The sequence below is a fragment of the Chelon labrosus genome (genome assembly GCF_963514085.1).
Source record: "Chelon labrosus genome assembly, chromosome: 16".
In the NCBI taxonomy this organism is placed as follows: domain Eukaryota; kingdom Metazoa; phylum Chordata; class Actinopteri; order Mugiliformes; family Mugilidae; genus Chelon; species Chelon labrosus.
Window position 1 is genome coordinate 12,846,592 of NC_140349.1, and position 17,453 is coordinate 12,864,044.

General features: G+C 44.6%; 1 protein-coding gene across 1 annotated transcript in view; it reads left to right on the top strand.

Moving 5' to 3' along the window:
* znf704 (zinc finger protein 704) overlaps positions 1–15,155 on the top strand; it is a 49,705-nt gene extending 34,550 nt beyond the window's left edge. The window contains exons 3-9 of the mRNA XM_084563148.1: positions 2,755–2,858; positions 4,116–4,393; positions 8,620–8,720; positions 9,680–9,974; positions 10,197–10,331; positions 10,439–10,530; positions 11,478–15,155. Of these exons, the coding sequence (XP_084419274.1) occupies positions 2,755–2,858; positions 4,116–4,393; positions 8,620–8,720; positions 9,680–9,974; positions 10,197–10,331; positions 10,439–10,530; positions 11,478–11,592 (1,120 nt within the window). The 3' untranslated portion in view covers positions 11,593–15,155. The remainder of the gene's footprint in view (positions 1–2,754; positions 2,859–4,115; positions 4,394–8,619; positions 8,721–9,679; positions 9,975–10,196; positions 10,332–10,438; positions 10,531–11,477) is intronic.
* The last annotated feature ends 2,298 nt before the right edge of the window (positions 15,156–17,453 follow it).

A 17,453-nucleotide genomic window follows, 5' to 3' on the forward strand; every position in this document is an offset into this window, starting at 1 on the left:
GCTGAACAACTTAGTTCATGATTTTCCTCATAGATCAGATGGTCAGGATGGTTACCACGCTGGTGCTTTCTCTACTAGGACAAGTCACTGCTGCTGATTTCAGTCTCGTTTACCGTGTAAGAAACCGTATGAACAGTGCCCTCGTAAATAGAAATTTTCATAAATGTCACATGTTCGCTGAGGTTTTTAGAAATGTCCTCTTAATTTTATATGCCTGATGAAAATCTTGCATTATTTCTTTGCATTTCCTTTATTAAGTTATCTGGTCGTTAGCTTGCTAAATTGTTGCCTTGCAGCGTCGTCTCACAAGTTACTACTCAATATTACCACTTGAACGACAAGCATTTTGTGTACTCGACTTCCTCTCACAAGTTCTATTTGAAAGCATTGTGTTTACAAGTCTGCTGTAAAACAACATCTATGTATGAATCTTGTATCTGTGGTCTAGCAGTGTTTTATAGTTAAAAAGTAAATGTAAGTTACCTCTGTTCACAGTATTTTGTTAATGAATGAGGGAGCTGGGTGTCAGAGCTGACATGCATTGTATATTATAATTTTAGAGGAGAATGAATTTTTTTTTTATTCTTTGTATGTGTTACTGGTGCACTAAATCAAATGTTTTTACTAATATGTGAGCCGTTGACGTCCACGTCGAGTCTGTTTGGAAAAATGACACGTTCTAAAAATAATCTTTTTTTTTTTTTTTTTTTCCTTTAAGGAATGAACTCTGGAAATCCCCTTTAGCTCGGTTTTTAACTGGTTGGTGCTTACCCAGCCCCTCAGTCCTCACTAGACCCTGTAGCCAATAATAAAACTGATGACTTCCAGAGAAATACTTGATATGATCAACAACAAAAGCATCTCAGTTTGGGAGGAAGTACACAGAAACATAAAGACAGCTGAGTGGTGGAGATCGTGCATGAAACCCACTGTTAATTAACATTTCGTTGATTTCTCCTGAGACCACAGACAGTAATGATTATTGTCTTGTAAACACACAGCTAGTCAAAGCCTCCCCAGTAAGGATCGTGTTCATTTTCAGACTGATTGATTATTGCTACTGCTGGATAGAAGTGGAGCCTCTTTAGAGGAAAAAAAAAAAAAAACAGCTGCACTCAATGGTATGGATGTAGAGTTTAGAGAAGTTATCAACTGTTCAAACACTTGTCCTAGCTGTCACTGGGCGGGATGCACCCTGGACAGGTTGCCAGTCTATCGCAGGGCTAACACAGAGAATCACCAGTTAACCTAACGAGCATGTCTTTGGACGTTGGGAGGAAGCTGGAGCACCCAGAGAGAACCCACGCAGACACAGGGAGAACATGCAAACTCCACACAGAAAGGCCCAGTCGGCCGATGGATCCAAACTCGCTGTGAGGCATCAGTGCTAACCACCACGCCACTGTGCCGCCCCCAGATTATTTTTATATGCGTATATATTTTTGCTCAGAATAGGCAACTGTGCGTTACAACCATTCTAAAAATAAATACTGGCAGCCACATCTGAGCTTCGACTGAGCCACCTGTGTCTTGGCTGTGGTCATGCACTGTCGTTGCCCTTGTAAAAGAAGCAGTGAAAGTCACCGCATGTCTGCTGAAGTCGCCTCACAGATTTTTGCAAAACTTGTTCAACCCTCCAGCCTCCCATTTATTTCTGTTTCGATGGCTGTTGAGAATGTAAAAGATGACTTGTTTATTTCAACAGTTTGTTCTCTGTACTGTATACGAACCAATTAAGATGCAGCAAAACCTCCTGTTTGATCTCGGCACCAGTGAAAACCTGGTGACGGCTGATGCCACGTTCTTCCACGGCAGCGGGAGATTTCATCATTGTTATAGAACTGACTTTGATCATTTGGCGTCCACACGCACCATCAAAGCTTTGCTTGCTCAGGGACAACACACACACACGCGCATGCACACACACTGTGAGTCGCATTAATAGTGGGCATGTTCCACAGGTTTACTGTCAGTGATAGAGCTATTGACATCTCTTTGATCACAGGGATTGTCTCCCTCTTAGGAATACATGCACAAGGATTAAGATGCCTGTCTCCAAGTCCATGTTTTGTGCACACCAATTAGAGAAGACAAATGCCGTATGTGTGTTGGGTGTGGTTACAGTCTGTTAGTTTGTGATGTTTATAACTCGGGCTTTGTGGCTCCAGCACAAGACCCACATCAGTCTAGTTTAGTTTTATATTTATGTCTTATTTTGTACTGTGACATTTCAGCTGTTAACTGTTGATATTGTCACTAGAGTCTGGGTGATTGCGTTAGTCAGGACAAAAACAGACCGTAAATGTAATTAGCAGCTTGTGTTGCAGTCATTGCAGCAGTGTGATGGTCTGCTGTTTGTCTGGAAACATCTGGCAGAGGGAAGTGAGGAGGATAAGAGCTCAGTGTGTTCTTGAGCTACTTGCTTCCTGTCCAGCTCTGACGATGTGTGTTGTGTGTTTCCTTGTGGTCAGTTAAAATCAGTGTTTGAAAAATAAAATATAAGGTCGAATTAAAAAAATAGCAGAGAGGTGGATTGTGGGTGGGTGTAGGCCTATCCAGATAATATGACCGTTCATCGCTAATGGGTGTTTCTTGCTCTGGTTGCCTTGTTAACCCACTTTTATATCTCCCACCCCAAATGTTTTTGGAAGCAATACAAAATATTGTTAGTGTATGCACACAGAGCTAGCTCTTCTTGCCGAAGCAGAAGATGCTCAGTAATGCTTTCTTCTCTTTCCGGTGTGTTTTTGACAGACGGTCAGAGGAGGAAGTGGATATGGACAAGGTGACGGCTGCCATGGTGCTGACAAGCCTCTCCACGAGCCCGCTTGTTAGGAGTCCACCTGTCAAAGTCAACGGTGAGTATCATAGTTACTACATGTCAGGTTGCCCTCCTCCAAACTGCTTTAAACTTCACACTTGTAAAGAGACGTTTTCATTTGTCATTCCCTCTCTTCCCTCTCTCTAATAAAGTAGAACTTCTTTGAAAAGTGAGCATAAAAGAAGTTGCTCAGCCTAAGCCCGTAATTTGCATGTCATACACTGACTTTTCATTCCCTCACAGCTGTTATCTTGTGAATGCATGTGGAAGCCCAGGTTGATAAATGAGTGCCACCTGCTGTGCTGTAGGATTGTCTCATCAGTGAGTTCTGCAAATGCACAGAAACGCACAATGAGCCTGGATCTCTGGCACTCGACTCCGATGGCGGGAATCCAAAGTTCCCTCACTTAACTGAAAGCACATGCAAGCATTTAGATAGCCTGCGCAACCAACTGACTGCCCATCCAACCGAGCAGACAACATTCAGCCAACCCTCCAACCGCCACGCACATGTTATCGCAGTCGCACACACTCACGAGGTCAGACGTTAAGCGCGCATCGCATCCGTCATGCACACGTGCACAAATTGGGTTTTAAACACCAAGCGCAGAGCTGTTGTCTTAACGCGGTCGTACACATGTCACCGTTGTGTTTCAGATCATGTGATGTGCACACAGAAGGTTTTCATGCGCGGCGCACAATTGAAGCTGGTTGACATTTTCCCCATGATCTGCCCTGTGACTGTTCAAATCCACTGAATTCTTATTAAAAGCTTATTCAGCTGTAATATTTGCTTTTCTTTGCCACAGAACTAAACACAGGGGACGCTTTTAGCCGTATGGTTGGTGAGCCACTTCCTTTTCTTATGTAAAAAAAAATAAATTTGCTGAAGTAAAGAAAGAGAGAAGTCTGAGAGGAGAGACACCCCACCAAGAAGCAGCCTCACAAAAACCAAACTGGGTCTCTCTCTCGCTCTCACACGCAGAAAAGTTTCCACGCCTTTTGTAGCGTGTATTCAAAAGAAACGTCTCTTTGATCTAAAATACAAGGCCTTGGAAGTGTCTCAGCAGAATCACAGAGCAGCAAAGTAACCTTTATTTTCTTGTGTCACCGTCAACAGTAGTGCTGGAAGACTCTTTTATGTGAAGTGCAAATAAGGCTGTCTGAATTTAATTGAATGTCCTGATCTCGTCCTTTGTTGTGTTTGTAGCATCTGCAAATATGATTTAGTCAGCTGTGATTTACCACTCCTCACTTCTCCTTCCTCCCTTCTCTTTTCCCTCCACCTCTGCAGAGGGTCTGAGCGGTTCATGGAAGGACAACGGCTCAGCGGGGCCCTTCACCCCGTCCAGCAACAGCTCCTCGGGGGGCTACTGGAGCTGGTCTGCTCCCAGTGACCAGTCCAACCCTTCCACACCGTCGCCGCCACTCTCCGCCGACAGCTTCAAGCCCTTCCGCGTTCCCAGCCTGGGCGGCGTCGGGCCCGGCCCCGCTGGCCCCGAAGACCCCAGTCTGGATGATCAGGACGGCAGCAGTCTGCTCTTCGATGAGCCCATCCCTCGCAAGCGCAAGGTGAATACTGCAAACCTGAATTGTGTGATTGATTGATTGATTATCTTGACGTATGGAAGGACTGAGCATGGATGATGGAGGAGAAAAGTTGGTAATTCAACTGCTAATGATCCCATATCTAGTGAGCAGGTGTGTAGTGCTCTGACTATACACTGTGATTTACCCATTTCAAGTATTTGTGTGTAACCGAAGAGTAAAAGAAATCAATCAGGGGAGCCATGACATATCATTTATTTCAAACAGACGCATGCTAATGACAAAAACCTCAATTTACCCAACAGTGTGGTGTTAGGCGCTTGTGAGAGATGGACATGCAGCTTGAAAGTGACATAACTGTAACATCCGCCATGTTTCTGTGTATGTGAGGTAAACAACTCGGCAAACCTTGCACCACAATTTGGATTTGGAGGTTCCCACCACAGTGGTTCACTAACATATTTTCCTCGTTATTTGACATCCGACGGAGGCACAGTTTTCTTTTCCTTTTAAAACACCAGGCTGCTGTTTTCAGATTATTTTTCTAGGTTTTGGCAGATGATATGTCCAGTAAGTAAGTAAAGGCCTGAGCTAGATTTATGCGTCTGCATCGAATCGTGGCCTGACCGCACCTCCCCAGATCTGTAACTACATTACATGGGGATGCAAGCCTCAAGAGATGTAATGTGAAATGCATTTCCTCGTCTCTCAGCAACTGGACAAAAACAGAAAATTCACTCGTCTGCTCTGCCGTCTTCTTTCTTACCTGTGTTGCAGCGATTTAAAAATATCTGCTGTTCAACCGTTATTAACTCGAACTGAACATGAGCCGCTCAGCTCCAGTCACCATTGTTAGAGGTAGACAGACCCTCAGCACAGCCATATAGTAATAACACGGCTGCCTGGCGGCTTAATTACAGAACGAAGTATAAATGCTTACACCAGCGTCTGTATGGATCTGTTGCAGAATATAAACCATTCTTTAGTATGGATGTAAGACCAAGGTGGAGAGAAGAGATTAAGCCAGTTTATTATGGACAAAGCAGAGTAGTTTCAAAATTAATTGATAACTAAAATTAATTGGACCAGTTACCAAGTAATCCTTGCATGCTTTAGGCGGAAAAACAGGCGGTGTATTGTCATGACCTCATGTTCCAAAGAAAGTCACGACGGTGCAGTTGTTACACGGTGTAGCTGTCATGGAGCTGTCACACATTAAATAGGCCTAAAGAGAGAGCAGCAGCATTCCTCCTGCAGATTTAACAATAAAAAAAAAAAAGGGTCAGGAACTTGTCTTTGAGATGCTGTCAAATGAACATGAGCTGGATGATTCCCTTCTCCAACATGCTGCAGTATTAACTACGGAGGCTACGGGTGTAATTTAGACTCTGACTGGCTGATGGATGGGGATGAAACCGGGACAGGTGGGGGACATCCTCTTGCTCTGCAGCTGTAGTTTTTGTATCTGCTGCCCAGATTTTGTGAGCAGCACATACTCCACACTCTCCTCTTCTTTCTCACTCATCATTTTGCCTCGTCTCATTTCTACAAGCCACTGACAGCTCGTCACATCTGCAGCTCACTGTCACTTGTTATTTTTTCTCATGTCTATTGCATTGCTCTCGCTCTCTCTCTCTCTCTTTCTCTCTCTTTTTATTTTGGTCTCTGTCTGTTTCAGTGATCCTCCATGCTAGCTGCTTGCCGGAGGTCTCATCCATATATCCCTCCTTTAATTCCTCCTTCTTTCGCCCGCTTGATCTTGTCCCGCTTGTTTTCTTGTCCCCCCTCTCCTTTTGTGTGTGGTGTCCTCCCCTGACATTTGTCCTACATAATTACTTCTCAGCCTTCACATGCAGCCGTTCCCCAACCGCAGTAATGATTTTAATACCTGCCACAGCAAATATAAAGACTTCAAAATCCATGAGGACTCTTGGGTGAGCTCCATGTCGGAGCCTTATCACAAAGGAGGGTGTGGACATTTCTTCAGTGATAAGAGGGGTTTAGAGGAAGGGACAGAGGAAGTGACATGAAAAATTAAATATTAACGGGAATTGCGGGTAAAAGACACATTTAAATGAGTATACATTGGCAGGGTTTCACATGAAATTATCTACATGCTCTTCTAGTGCTCTTGTTTTTCTCTTGGCTGCACGGTGGCGTTTGAAGCTCCTCATTTAATTAACTGTGAAATGTTTCTTTAAAGAGAATAACACACACATGCTCCCTCACTAAGACACAAAATGGGCCTTTGTTACACAAAGACAAAACAATGCACGGGGGGTGGATGATCGTTGTGTGCGTTTCTGAAAGGAGAGGAGGGGAAAAAAATTACACATTTTGTCAAAATGAAATCAGCCCCCTCAACAATAGTTTGACAGACGGGCCTGTGAGGCCGTCTATAATGACTCGGAGTGGGGGAGCAGGAGGGCAATGGAGGAAGCTCACAGGGGTTTTCACGGCTTGAAAACAATGTACGGTCTCTGTAGGAAGCCGCTGGTGTAATTACAGTGGACGGATAGAAGATACAGGAGCGCTGGCGGCTTTGCGTTCAGTGTCACTGTATAGATGCACGTGTACACTGAAATTATAGTGTAGATGAAGAAGAATTTGGTGTGTTCAAGTTCACCACATATCAGTATACAGGGAATATTAAACTTTTTTTTACTGTAGTATTGTTCAACAGCATTAGTTTACCATTTGTTGGAGCCTATCCCAGCTCTCATCGGGTGAGAGGTCGGGTAAGAGAGATAAGATAAGATAAGATAAGTTATACATAGTACAAAGCCCAGTGGTAGTGGTATTTAAGTCGGGTTAAGACTCAGAGTTGAGCAGGCGGATAGAAACTCTTCTTCAGCCTCTCAGTCTTTGTCCTCAGGGAGCGGAGACGCCGGCCTGATGGCAGTAGAGAAAAAGCCGACATATGTTTGGGTACGCCCTGGACAGGTCTCTAATCTATCGCAGAGCTAACAAAAAGAGACATCAATGCTAACCACCGCGCCACTGTGCCGCCAAAGTCTGATATTACAAAATAAATTAATTCATTAATTACAAAAAGAGTGACTGATAAAAGTTTATTGCAAAGAAAGTGGTAATGAACTTGATTAACTAGGCACGGTGCCCTGGAATCAAAGTAAGCCGGAGACATTTGTTTCCCTTATCTCACTGTGTCCATACTGTTAAATATAACAGGGTTTGTTCAATGCTTCGGTGGGATGAGCCAGAGACATCGATCACATCTCTGTTGGTATCTTGAAACTCTGCACATGTGAAGAAGGACAAACACAGCTTTTTAGGACTTATTCTGGGCCAGAGTTACCAAACCTTTTCCAAGATCTTGATCAGATTTGACTGGTGACTGGTGAATTAAAATTGTCGTTGACTCTGTCCAGTCTACAAGCAAAGTTGCCTGCATACTCTATAGACAATGTGAACATGCACCACTCTCTCCACCTCTTCTTTGCTACTCTAATTCAACCCCTCTTTATGTCTGTACTGTGACACAGATTTATATTAGCTTCAACTGCTTCCCAGAAAATGTCATGAAAGTGTATTTCTATCATTAGAGTAAGGAGAAAAACTTATTTAGGACAACATGATTGTTTTCCTGATTGATTTTGTCGTGGGCAGACAGCATGTCAGGACCACACCAGCATCCAAACACGCTGAGCTGACATTTACAGGCTTGTTTAATGTGCAGAAGTCGAGTAGTTACTGCGCAGCCTGTTTGTTTTGTCTCTCATTCAAAAAGCCAACATGTGTTTGGAAGTTTAATAAGTGACTTCTGCAGCTGCTGTCTGCCTCGCTGTGACTGATGTTGGTAGTTAATGCATGATTTTATTAGTTGTCTTAAAAGAAGGTCTCCACCTACTGAATTACTGCAAAACGAAGGTCGACCAAATGAAACCAAACAAAACAATAAAAAGTATACACCACTCCACAGGACAGGTGATTTATGAGACAGCTATGCATTCTTTGGAAATTAAATTTTATTGGGTTGGACTTGGACTGGAAAAAAAAAAGACATTCAGGTGTTCCCATAGAAATTATAAAGTCTGAACTTTACAGAGATTTTTTTATTATTTGTTTTTATTGTATTTTTAATCTCACAGCAAGCTGAAGGAAAAGCTCAGGGCGTTTATCTTTTGTATTGTCAGTGATGATGGTAGAAGATTTCTTTCATTCTCTGTGCTGTTATAAAAGAAGGCCGTCGCTGAAGTTTGAAGCAAAATCTGTTGTGTGTTTTCCTGCAGAACTCCATGAAGGTGATGTTCAAGTGCCTGTGGAAGAACTGCGGCAAGGTGCTGAGTACCGCCGCAGGCATTCAGAGGCACATCCGCACCATCCACCTGGGGTAAAACACAGACACTCTGACACACGCTGTGTACTCACCGCCCCCAAATCAGCTCTGACACTTCCTCCCCGGCTCCCTCCGCCCTGCGACACCGTCAAACCAGCAGATTAATGGTTTATAGATTATCACCACGCTAACACGTCCTGCTCGGGTCGTAAGGGCGGAGGTGACAAGTGAGGGGAAAATGATGGAGGCGGAGAACAAAGACATTGGTTGGGTCACACGTTTATACTGACATTTAAGTGGAGATTGACATTAATGTCGAGCAGGGGTTGTACGCGATTCCATTGACACGTTTTGCATCACACTTTACTGGAAGTGGGCTACAGTAGACGGTGGTCAGCACGCCCCCTGTTTGGAGAAGCAGAGGAAAGTACGGAGGAAAAAAAAGCAAAGCAATGAACTGCTTCAGGAAACACTATTTAGCCACTTAGCTGTATTTAGAATATTATCACAACTTAACCTTGCTTTCATGCCAAAGTAACAGACTAACATTAGCGAACTGATTGAGGCATTGATACACAAGCAGCTGCCGTGCTCTTCAAGGTAAAATCACTGCTTTTGTCAGTGGAGTCTGGTGGTGGCTTTGAAGAGAGCATAGATCAGTCTAGCAGCTTCAGTTCTGTCACGAAAGGCTTTCAGACAACGAGATAAAGCATTAATAATATTCTATATACAGCACAGACTTCCATACGTTTAGCTTCTGACCCCGTCCACCAGTTCTTTCTTTGGCTTCTTTGTCGATACTCCTTGTTTAGAGGCGGGAGTAAGCCGACCACCATCTGCTGTAGGTAATACACTGATTGTGGATGAGTATCTAATACAGCCTCCCTAAAGAAACTAAGCGATCCCTTTAACATCCAATTACAGAGAGACTTGTTTTTATCTCTCTCTCTCTCTGTATGTTTATATTTCTGTCTCACTCCTCACTGTCTCTATCCTCTACTCTTGCCTCCTAGGCGTAACTGTGACTCAGACTGCAGCGACGGCGAGGAGGACTTCTACTACACGGAGATCAAGCTGAACACAGACTCGGTGGCTGACGGGCTGAGCAGCCTGTCCCCCGTGTCACCTTCCGTCGTCTCTCCCCCTCCTCCTCCCCCGTCCCCTCTCCCTCCCCTCAGCCAGCTGCCAGACTCCCACAGAGCCCTGCAGTCCTCCGACACCAAGGAGCCTCACGCCAGCGGCACCACCCCGCTCAGCCGCTCTGCGCCCAGCGCTCTCTACCTCATCCACACGGACCACGCCTACCAGGTGACACGCACCGCTTCTCGCTGTCATGCTAATGATTCGTCACAACTTGCACACCTACATTAATAATAGATAGTGAAGCCATTAAAATACATTAAAAGGCACAAAATGGCTTAGAAGTCAGAGGTTGGTGAATTCTAACTGATTAACAGAGCTAACACTAGCTAATATCAGACATAAGTAGAAGTAAATGACACCATTTCGATGTTTGACCTCCGCCTTCAGGCCACAGCTCCAGTGTCCATCCCGTCCAGCAACGGCAACTCGGCCGGCTCAGCCTCCACCAGCTTCACTCCAACCAACAGCTCCAGTTTTAGCATCTCCTGGCAGTCTCCTCCCGTCACTTTCACCGGGAACATGGTGAGGAATGCGCGAGCAAAGTCGAGCACTGACTCGTATACGTCCCTCCTTTCTGGTGATCATCCTCACTCTTCTCTCTCTCTCTCTCTCTCTCTTTCTCTCTCCAGGTGTCTCCCAGTAAAAGCCAGGGATTTGGAGAACAGCGGTCTCAGACCATCGCTGTGCTTTCGTCCCCTCCCAGAGCCACCACTGCTCTCAGGTACCCTCGCTGCCGACTGTGTCTTATCTGACATTTTTAATTAGCTTTAATTAAAAACCGAAAATATCAGATAACACCAATAAACAACTCTTATATAAACCAGTGCATCTAATGTAATTTTCCACTTGAATTAAACCCTATTGAGTCACCATCACCTCATGTGGTGAAAGATGAAAAATGGAGTATTGACTTTCACGGAGGAGCTGAACGCCTCCTAATTAAAAACAAGTCTTGATTAGTCGGTGCAGTTCAGGCTCTGATCCACTTCAGTAAAGAACCCACACTGTTTTAGATTGAACCGTGTGTTGTCTCCCATATGAGGACACAAATGTTCATTGTTTGAGAACCAAAGTCTATTAACAGAGGCTGATGGTAATCCATACTGAAGTGTGATTGTTGTCTGTAGATGGCGGTTCGGTTGTAATTAGAAAAGGCTTTGTTGTGTAAAGGATTGGTTTGCTTTTGTGGACCATGTGAAATATTTAAAACTACTCTCATGTCAGGATGAATAAGAAGCTGCAGCTAGCTTGCTTGCTCTAGCAGTCATCCATTACAACCACTTATACAAATTAAGCTGTGGTGGCAACAGGCTAAGCAGGGTTTTACCATACGTCCCTCTCCCTAGCAACGCTTTCAAGTTTTGCATGAGGTTGGTTTGATGTGTCCATGCCTCAAGGCTGAGTCCCGGCCACAATACCATTTTTTTGGACCTTTCAAAAAGTTTGTAACCGTAGGTGAAGGCTGAAACATACACTGACTTCTAAATCAAAAGATCTGCATCAGGACTAATGTACTGATCTGATGTACTGATCCGATCTACTGTTGCTGTCAGCTGTTCTGTCCTCATGGAGGCAAAGGATCATCCATTTCTGTAAAAGTAGTCAAAAGAGTTTTCTTTGGATCTTTTCTCCCGTGTCAATCTTTAACACCGTCTCTCCCCTCTCCAGTCGGAAGGTGCGTGGCGAGGGGAAGAAGTGCCGCAAGGTGTACGGGATGGAGAACCGCGACATGTGGTGCACCGCCTGCCGCTGGAAAAAGGCCTGTCAGAGATTCACCGACTGATCGCACGCAGCCAGCACAACGGCCCGCCACACCAACAGGCTCTGCAGTTTTTTTTTTTTTTTTTTAATCCCCCAGAGAAAAACAGAGGGGAGGGGCATCGTTTTGCATGCATTTGGTTTTTCTTCAGCTCAAAGTCGCGACTGTCCGTCAAGCTCTGGCTCTGCCCCTGCTCTCCCCCACAACCACTCGAGTCCACTGAATAATTCCAGCTGTGGAAGCAACTGAAGGACGGCAGAGTCACCTTTTACATTCCGTCCAGGATTCCCAGTACTGCCTCGCCGTTCCTTTCATTCCCAGTTTGGGGAAACCCCAGTGCAGCTAAACTGTGTAAAGAAAAAAATAGATCTAAAGAGCTCTGCAGCTGTTTTTTTTTTTTTTTTTTTTTTTATGTTGGGTTCAGTGTTGCATCTTTCTATGTTTTGTACAGCTCTGGTTTTTAACGTCTAGTCAAAGAAGGGGTCCAGAAGAAAAGGCCAAAAGCTTTTTTGTGTGTTTCCTCAAAACATTAAAAAAAAACATTTTTTTATCCAAAAGAAGAATGGACCTCTTGCTGAAGTGTCTGAAGACGTTCTGAGAAAGCATGGAGGCTGAGAAGTTTTTGTTCTTCCTTCAACTCGTTCGTCCGTTTGTTTTATTTCCGGACTTTTTGAGGTGATCTTTTATCGCCGGTCCCTCAGCAGACCTGACAGCCCCGAGGGAATGTACGGCAGAGCCGGGAAGGGCTGGTTGACAGGCAGGAAGAAGGAGGGAGAGAGACACACGAGGTGATTGATCAATGCAAAAAAAAAAAAAAACAGATTTACAGTCAGGGAAAGCAGGTGGACCATAGCAGTGATTTACCACATAAACAGCATTCACGCAGACATGCCCACACAATCGAACTGAGTATGTCACGTTTTATTTCCTTTGTTTTATCAGGGATGTGATTCTAAGGAAAGCAAAAACCAGCAGCTTAAACTGGATTATACTGTATGCAGCACTATCACAACAACAGCTTCTCTCATTCATTACACCTTGCAACCAAAAACTCATTTATCTTTTATTTGTTTTTAATGTTTTTGTTACGGTGCCATGTCTAGTGTTGTTGATGATGATGATGATGGGTTTGTTGTTGTGTTTTTTTTGGGGGGGTGAAACCGAGACCGTTTACCTACCTGCTAAACGGAGCGTGTTAAAAGACCTTTTCTGACGGCACTGGATAAGTGAACGGCACGTGACGCCGCGGAAACACCTTTCACCGCATACAGAGACGACGACAACGACTCGCCCTCCTCCAGCTTTTACGCCTTCGCAAAGGGAGCAGAAGAACTTTGTGTTTACGTACGCCGACGGCGGTGCGTCTTTAACTGATCTATTATTAACCAAAGGAGGAGGGCTGAAAACCAAAAGTGAGGCACTTGCACTGTATGTGTGTAACAAGAGTACTTGGTATGGTTAGATTTAGAAAGTTCTTCCACTATGTCTATCAATTTCTAACTTGTTACTAGAGGAAGTAACAGCAAAAAAACTAAAAGCAAAGAAAGATAGAAAATGTTGTAGCTACTCCCCCTTTATAAATTGTTATTTGCACCAAGTGTTTTGGAGAAAAGTTTTAAGCACTTAATTAGATCACTCCTTTGTTGTCTAACATGCACACTCCATTCACTTGGCAACGGATGAGAAATGAGTCACGGACAAGGTAGAAAAAACAAAAACAAAAAAAAGAAGAGGTGTAAAAAGGTTCTGTTGTCTGATTCTGTTTTGATTTGATTTTCACCAACGTGAACCGACCCCTCTGTCGCCACGTTCTGATATTGGAAAAAGAAACGTCTCTTTCTTTTTGTTTCTGCGTTCACTCTGAATCATGTGAAGCTCGTGTGAACGCTCATCCTACACCAGGATTATTCAAAACCAACACCAGCTAATAAACTCACGCTCGCTTGTCTTTGTACACAAAGTACATCTTCCGCTTATGAAAGTCAAAGCTCTTTTTTTACATCTGTCTTTTTTTTGTTTTTAAGTTTGCTCCTGTATATATGTAGTTTTAGCATCTCCTCTGAGCCCCGTTTGTTTTCACGGCCGCTTCCCTCGGCCCGCTACGTCAGCCACCTTAAGAGCGAGACAGGTTTGCGCGTGACGTCGAACCTGTCGGCCGTCTGTTGTGTTGAAAATAGGTATAGCCTTTAAAAAGATCTCTGTGCTTCTTCTCTGTCATTACATCGATGTTTCAGTAAGAAATATTTAGATCTCAGAACGGATTTGCCATTGTACTATGTGAACATATTGTTTGAGAAAAGATGAATCTATATAAGAAAAACATTTAAATTCAAAGCAAAAGGAAAAAAAAAACATTCATTTGGCTCTTTTTTTTTTCATATATATATACATATGAATATATATCCTGTTTATGAGTTTTGTTTTCATGTTCTGCTGAAGGAGATTCTTGTTATTGTGGGAGGAAGTCCTGTTTTAATTGTCACCCCAAACTGAGCTTGTTATGCTCTTTTCAGAGAGCGTGACCTGCACGCTCTCTCGCCTGGAGCTCCTTCCCTCCACGCTGCTGCCGGCGCCGCTTAGGGGTCGGAAAAACTGCACTTGATTAAAACCTTTATCTTATTTCCAATTCTGCGCTGCCTGTGTCACGGGGGCCCGCTCGCAATTAGTTTTGATTGACAGCGTGTTTTGCGCCCATGTGTGTTCTCGCTGGCTCTTGTGTGCGAACGTGAAGGAGCCCCGGGCGAAGTGTGCGTGCGGGCCGCCACCGGAGCACGGCGCCCCTCTCCTCCTCCTCCGAGCATCGCTGTCGCTCCTCCAGAGGAGTTAGATACCTTTGTCTAACGGCCCGTGGCGTTACCCTGTCAGGTCGTGTGCAGGTCCGCCGAGAGGCCCCTGACTAACCAGCGCTCTGAGGGTTCGAGGGCGTTTTATTTGGCTGATTGTCTTTATGTCACTCCATGCACTTCCTACTTTCTCCATCACTGTGGTTCTTTATGTTTGGGTTCAGACCGTTGTCCTCCATCCGTGGATTCAGTCAGAGTTCTGTCCACAAACAAGTCCCCACAGTAGTTTGAATCACTCAGGGGTGATGGCAAGACTGGATATTATAAGTGGCAGCATCTCCAGGCAGCTAATTTTACAACAAGTTCTCTCTGGTTTCTTATTCTACATCCACCGTGTTCAAATCAAAAAGATTTGCCCAAAATAAGCTCATCTCACGTCCTCTCTATTTGCTGCCACGCCTCTTAACCCCGTCCATCTCCTCGTAGCTAAGTGACAAACTGTGGGATTTGTTTGTGGACCGTGGCTTGACCTGCGTCCACCGGCAACATCGTTGCTCCCATTCACTGCCCAGTGCAGCGAAGATGGCCTTAGCACGACGGTGCTCCCAGAAAACACTCGTCCCAGGCGTGTCTGTGCATACTGTACGTTGCGGTGCTGTGGCGTCGTCGGGGGGGAGAAACGCAGGTGCTACGCATAAACCCGTGCAGCGCTGTTTCTCCCATGTGTCCTCTGATCTCGTATTAACTCCATTTTGTAAACACTGTTATGCTGTAGAACATGAAAATAAAAACACCCTGCCTCAAGTCTACCGAGTGTCCCGACACCAGTCAGTGAGTGGGTCGCCCAAAAAAACTCTCTCCTTCTTCATATTCTTTTTTTTTTGTTTGTTTTGATGGTTTTAATTTGGTGTACTTATTTCTGGGGTTTAGCCTTGCAGATAAGAGACTAATCTAAAACACAAAATCTACTGGATGAAGTCCAAATTCTTATGTGGGAGCATTGGAGTGCTGTCAAACCTTTATAAACTCATACACTCAAACAATTTTAATTCAACGTCGGTTTACTTTCTTTAACGGAGCCTTGGACCACGTCGCTCTTGTCCTCATCAGTAGGTCGAGTTGTGCCAGATGATTATATTTTGTTTGAATAATCTAAATTTGTCAAATGTAAGAAATTGAACTTTACGAAGAGCACATGATTTAATTTACCACTGATGAAGACCATGAGATGAAGTCCAGAAGCTCCAGAAGAGATAGAGTAAGACTATAAGTGGATGGTTTTATCTCAAAATGAATATCCAATTTATTTTTAATTTTTCACATAAACCACTCATAAAAACAAAAGTCACCTCAAGAAGATGCGTTCCTCTCCAAATCTGGCACATTTGGGACTGCTGTGTCTCAAACGCGTTAAATACTTAAACCCTGAGACGAACACGCTGTGAGGATGTTAGGGAATTTGGATCATTTCATTTTCGTCCCGGGCGAAGCTGGCAGCCAAAGAGCACCGCGTTCATCATTTCCCTCCCAAATTGACAGCCTAACGATGCCAAACGAGCCATATGGAGGCGTCTTCCCCATCTGATCGTGTGACATGTTCATATTAAACCGCGCCCCCTGTAACCTGGAGGGGGTAGGGGGGGCTAAACGGGACGGGGGTCCGCTGTTATGAACATGTGTTGGCACAGCAGAATTAAAACTGACATCAAAACCCACAATAGGCGGTCCTGTTGCTCCAGAGAGAGTGACATGAATACTTATGGTGTTTTTTTTATTATTATTATTTATTTTATAATTTTTATTTTTTTAGAGTGAGTAGCAGAGGCTGGTCTGGCTTTTGTTTTCTGGTTTGTTTACGCCGCTGCTGCCTATTAAAGGGCTGAGCTGTGATTTATAAGCGGAATAAAACCAAGACGGCGTTAATTCTGGTGATATATAAAAATCAAGTCACGCGAGTTATGAGGGACCCCTTTGTGTGTGTGTACATGTGTGTGTGTGTCCTCTGTGCTCTGTGGTCCAGTTACCGAGCGGTGACGGATTTAACTGGAGCTCCTGTGTTGACAGGTTTATAAGGATCCCTGGTTTACGCTCCTGATCCTCGGTGAAATCCATATTTCATACGTGACAAGACTTGTTTGTGACAAGAGGCTCAATATGTACCCCACGTATCGGACGATATATGCTACAATATATACAGATTAAGCTGCAGTACAGTGTATCTAAGCTACAGTGTCGGTGTGCATCATTGGTGTGATATCCCTAACTTTAATACTTTAATACTCACACAGTCGGCGGGTCAAAGTGACGGGTCGTGCCTTTATGAAGGCCTTTTTATCTGCCCCCCCGGCGGCCTCCGCACAGACCCTCCTGCGTGCTCGAGGACGGCAGGTGGCGCTCTGCGGATTCAGAAGTTCACGTGGGAAATGCCCGGGAGCGACTTGAGTTGAGTTTGCGGCGTTGCCTCGATTGACCCTGAGCGGGAGATGTACATAGATCTGCTCCAGCCGAGCGAGTGCCTCGTTTCTATGGCTACCTCGCCGACTGGCAGGTTCATGCGCCTCCGCTCGGTGCAGTGTTGTTGTCAATAAAAAGAGGAGGGCCCCCACCGTGCGTCCTTCATTCATTCAGGAATGTGAACAAGGAGGAGGAGGAGGGTGAACAGTGGCTGAAACGGCAAACACTCAGATGCAGAGGTTTTTTCTTTTTGGGGGGGGTTAGTTTCATATTAGAAGAGTTGAAGAGTCTGCTTTATCCTTAGAAGGAATATATGAGTCTTGAATGTGCCTTTATGAGAGTTTCTGCTGGAGTGGACCTCAGCCGCCGTGGCTACGTCACGCGTAGAAGCTCTGGAGGTGTGTTGCTGTGATATGCAGGCCCACAGTGACGGTGATGGAATGTCTCTGGTGCTGGCTAGTCTGAGTTCTCCTTTCTGTATCTGCAACGCGAAAGATTTGTGATACAAAGAAATGTCCTGTGAGTTGCGCTCGGTTGGGGAGGAGGCCCCTTTAGGCCCCTCCTCGGCCCCAGAGAGACGTTGCAAGGTCTAAGTGTGACCTTTCTACTCTTTGCTGTGACTTGTAAACTATTTTTCAATCCAGACTT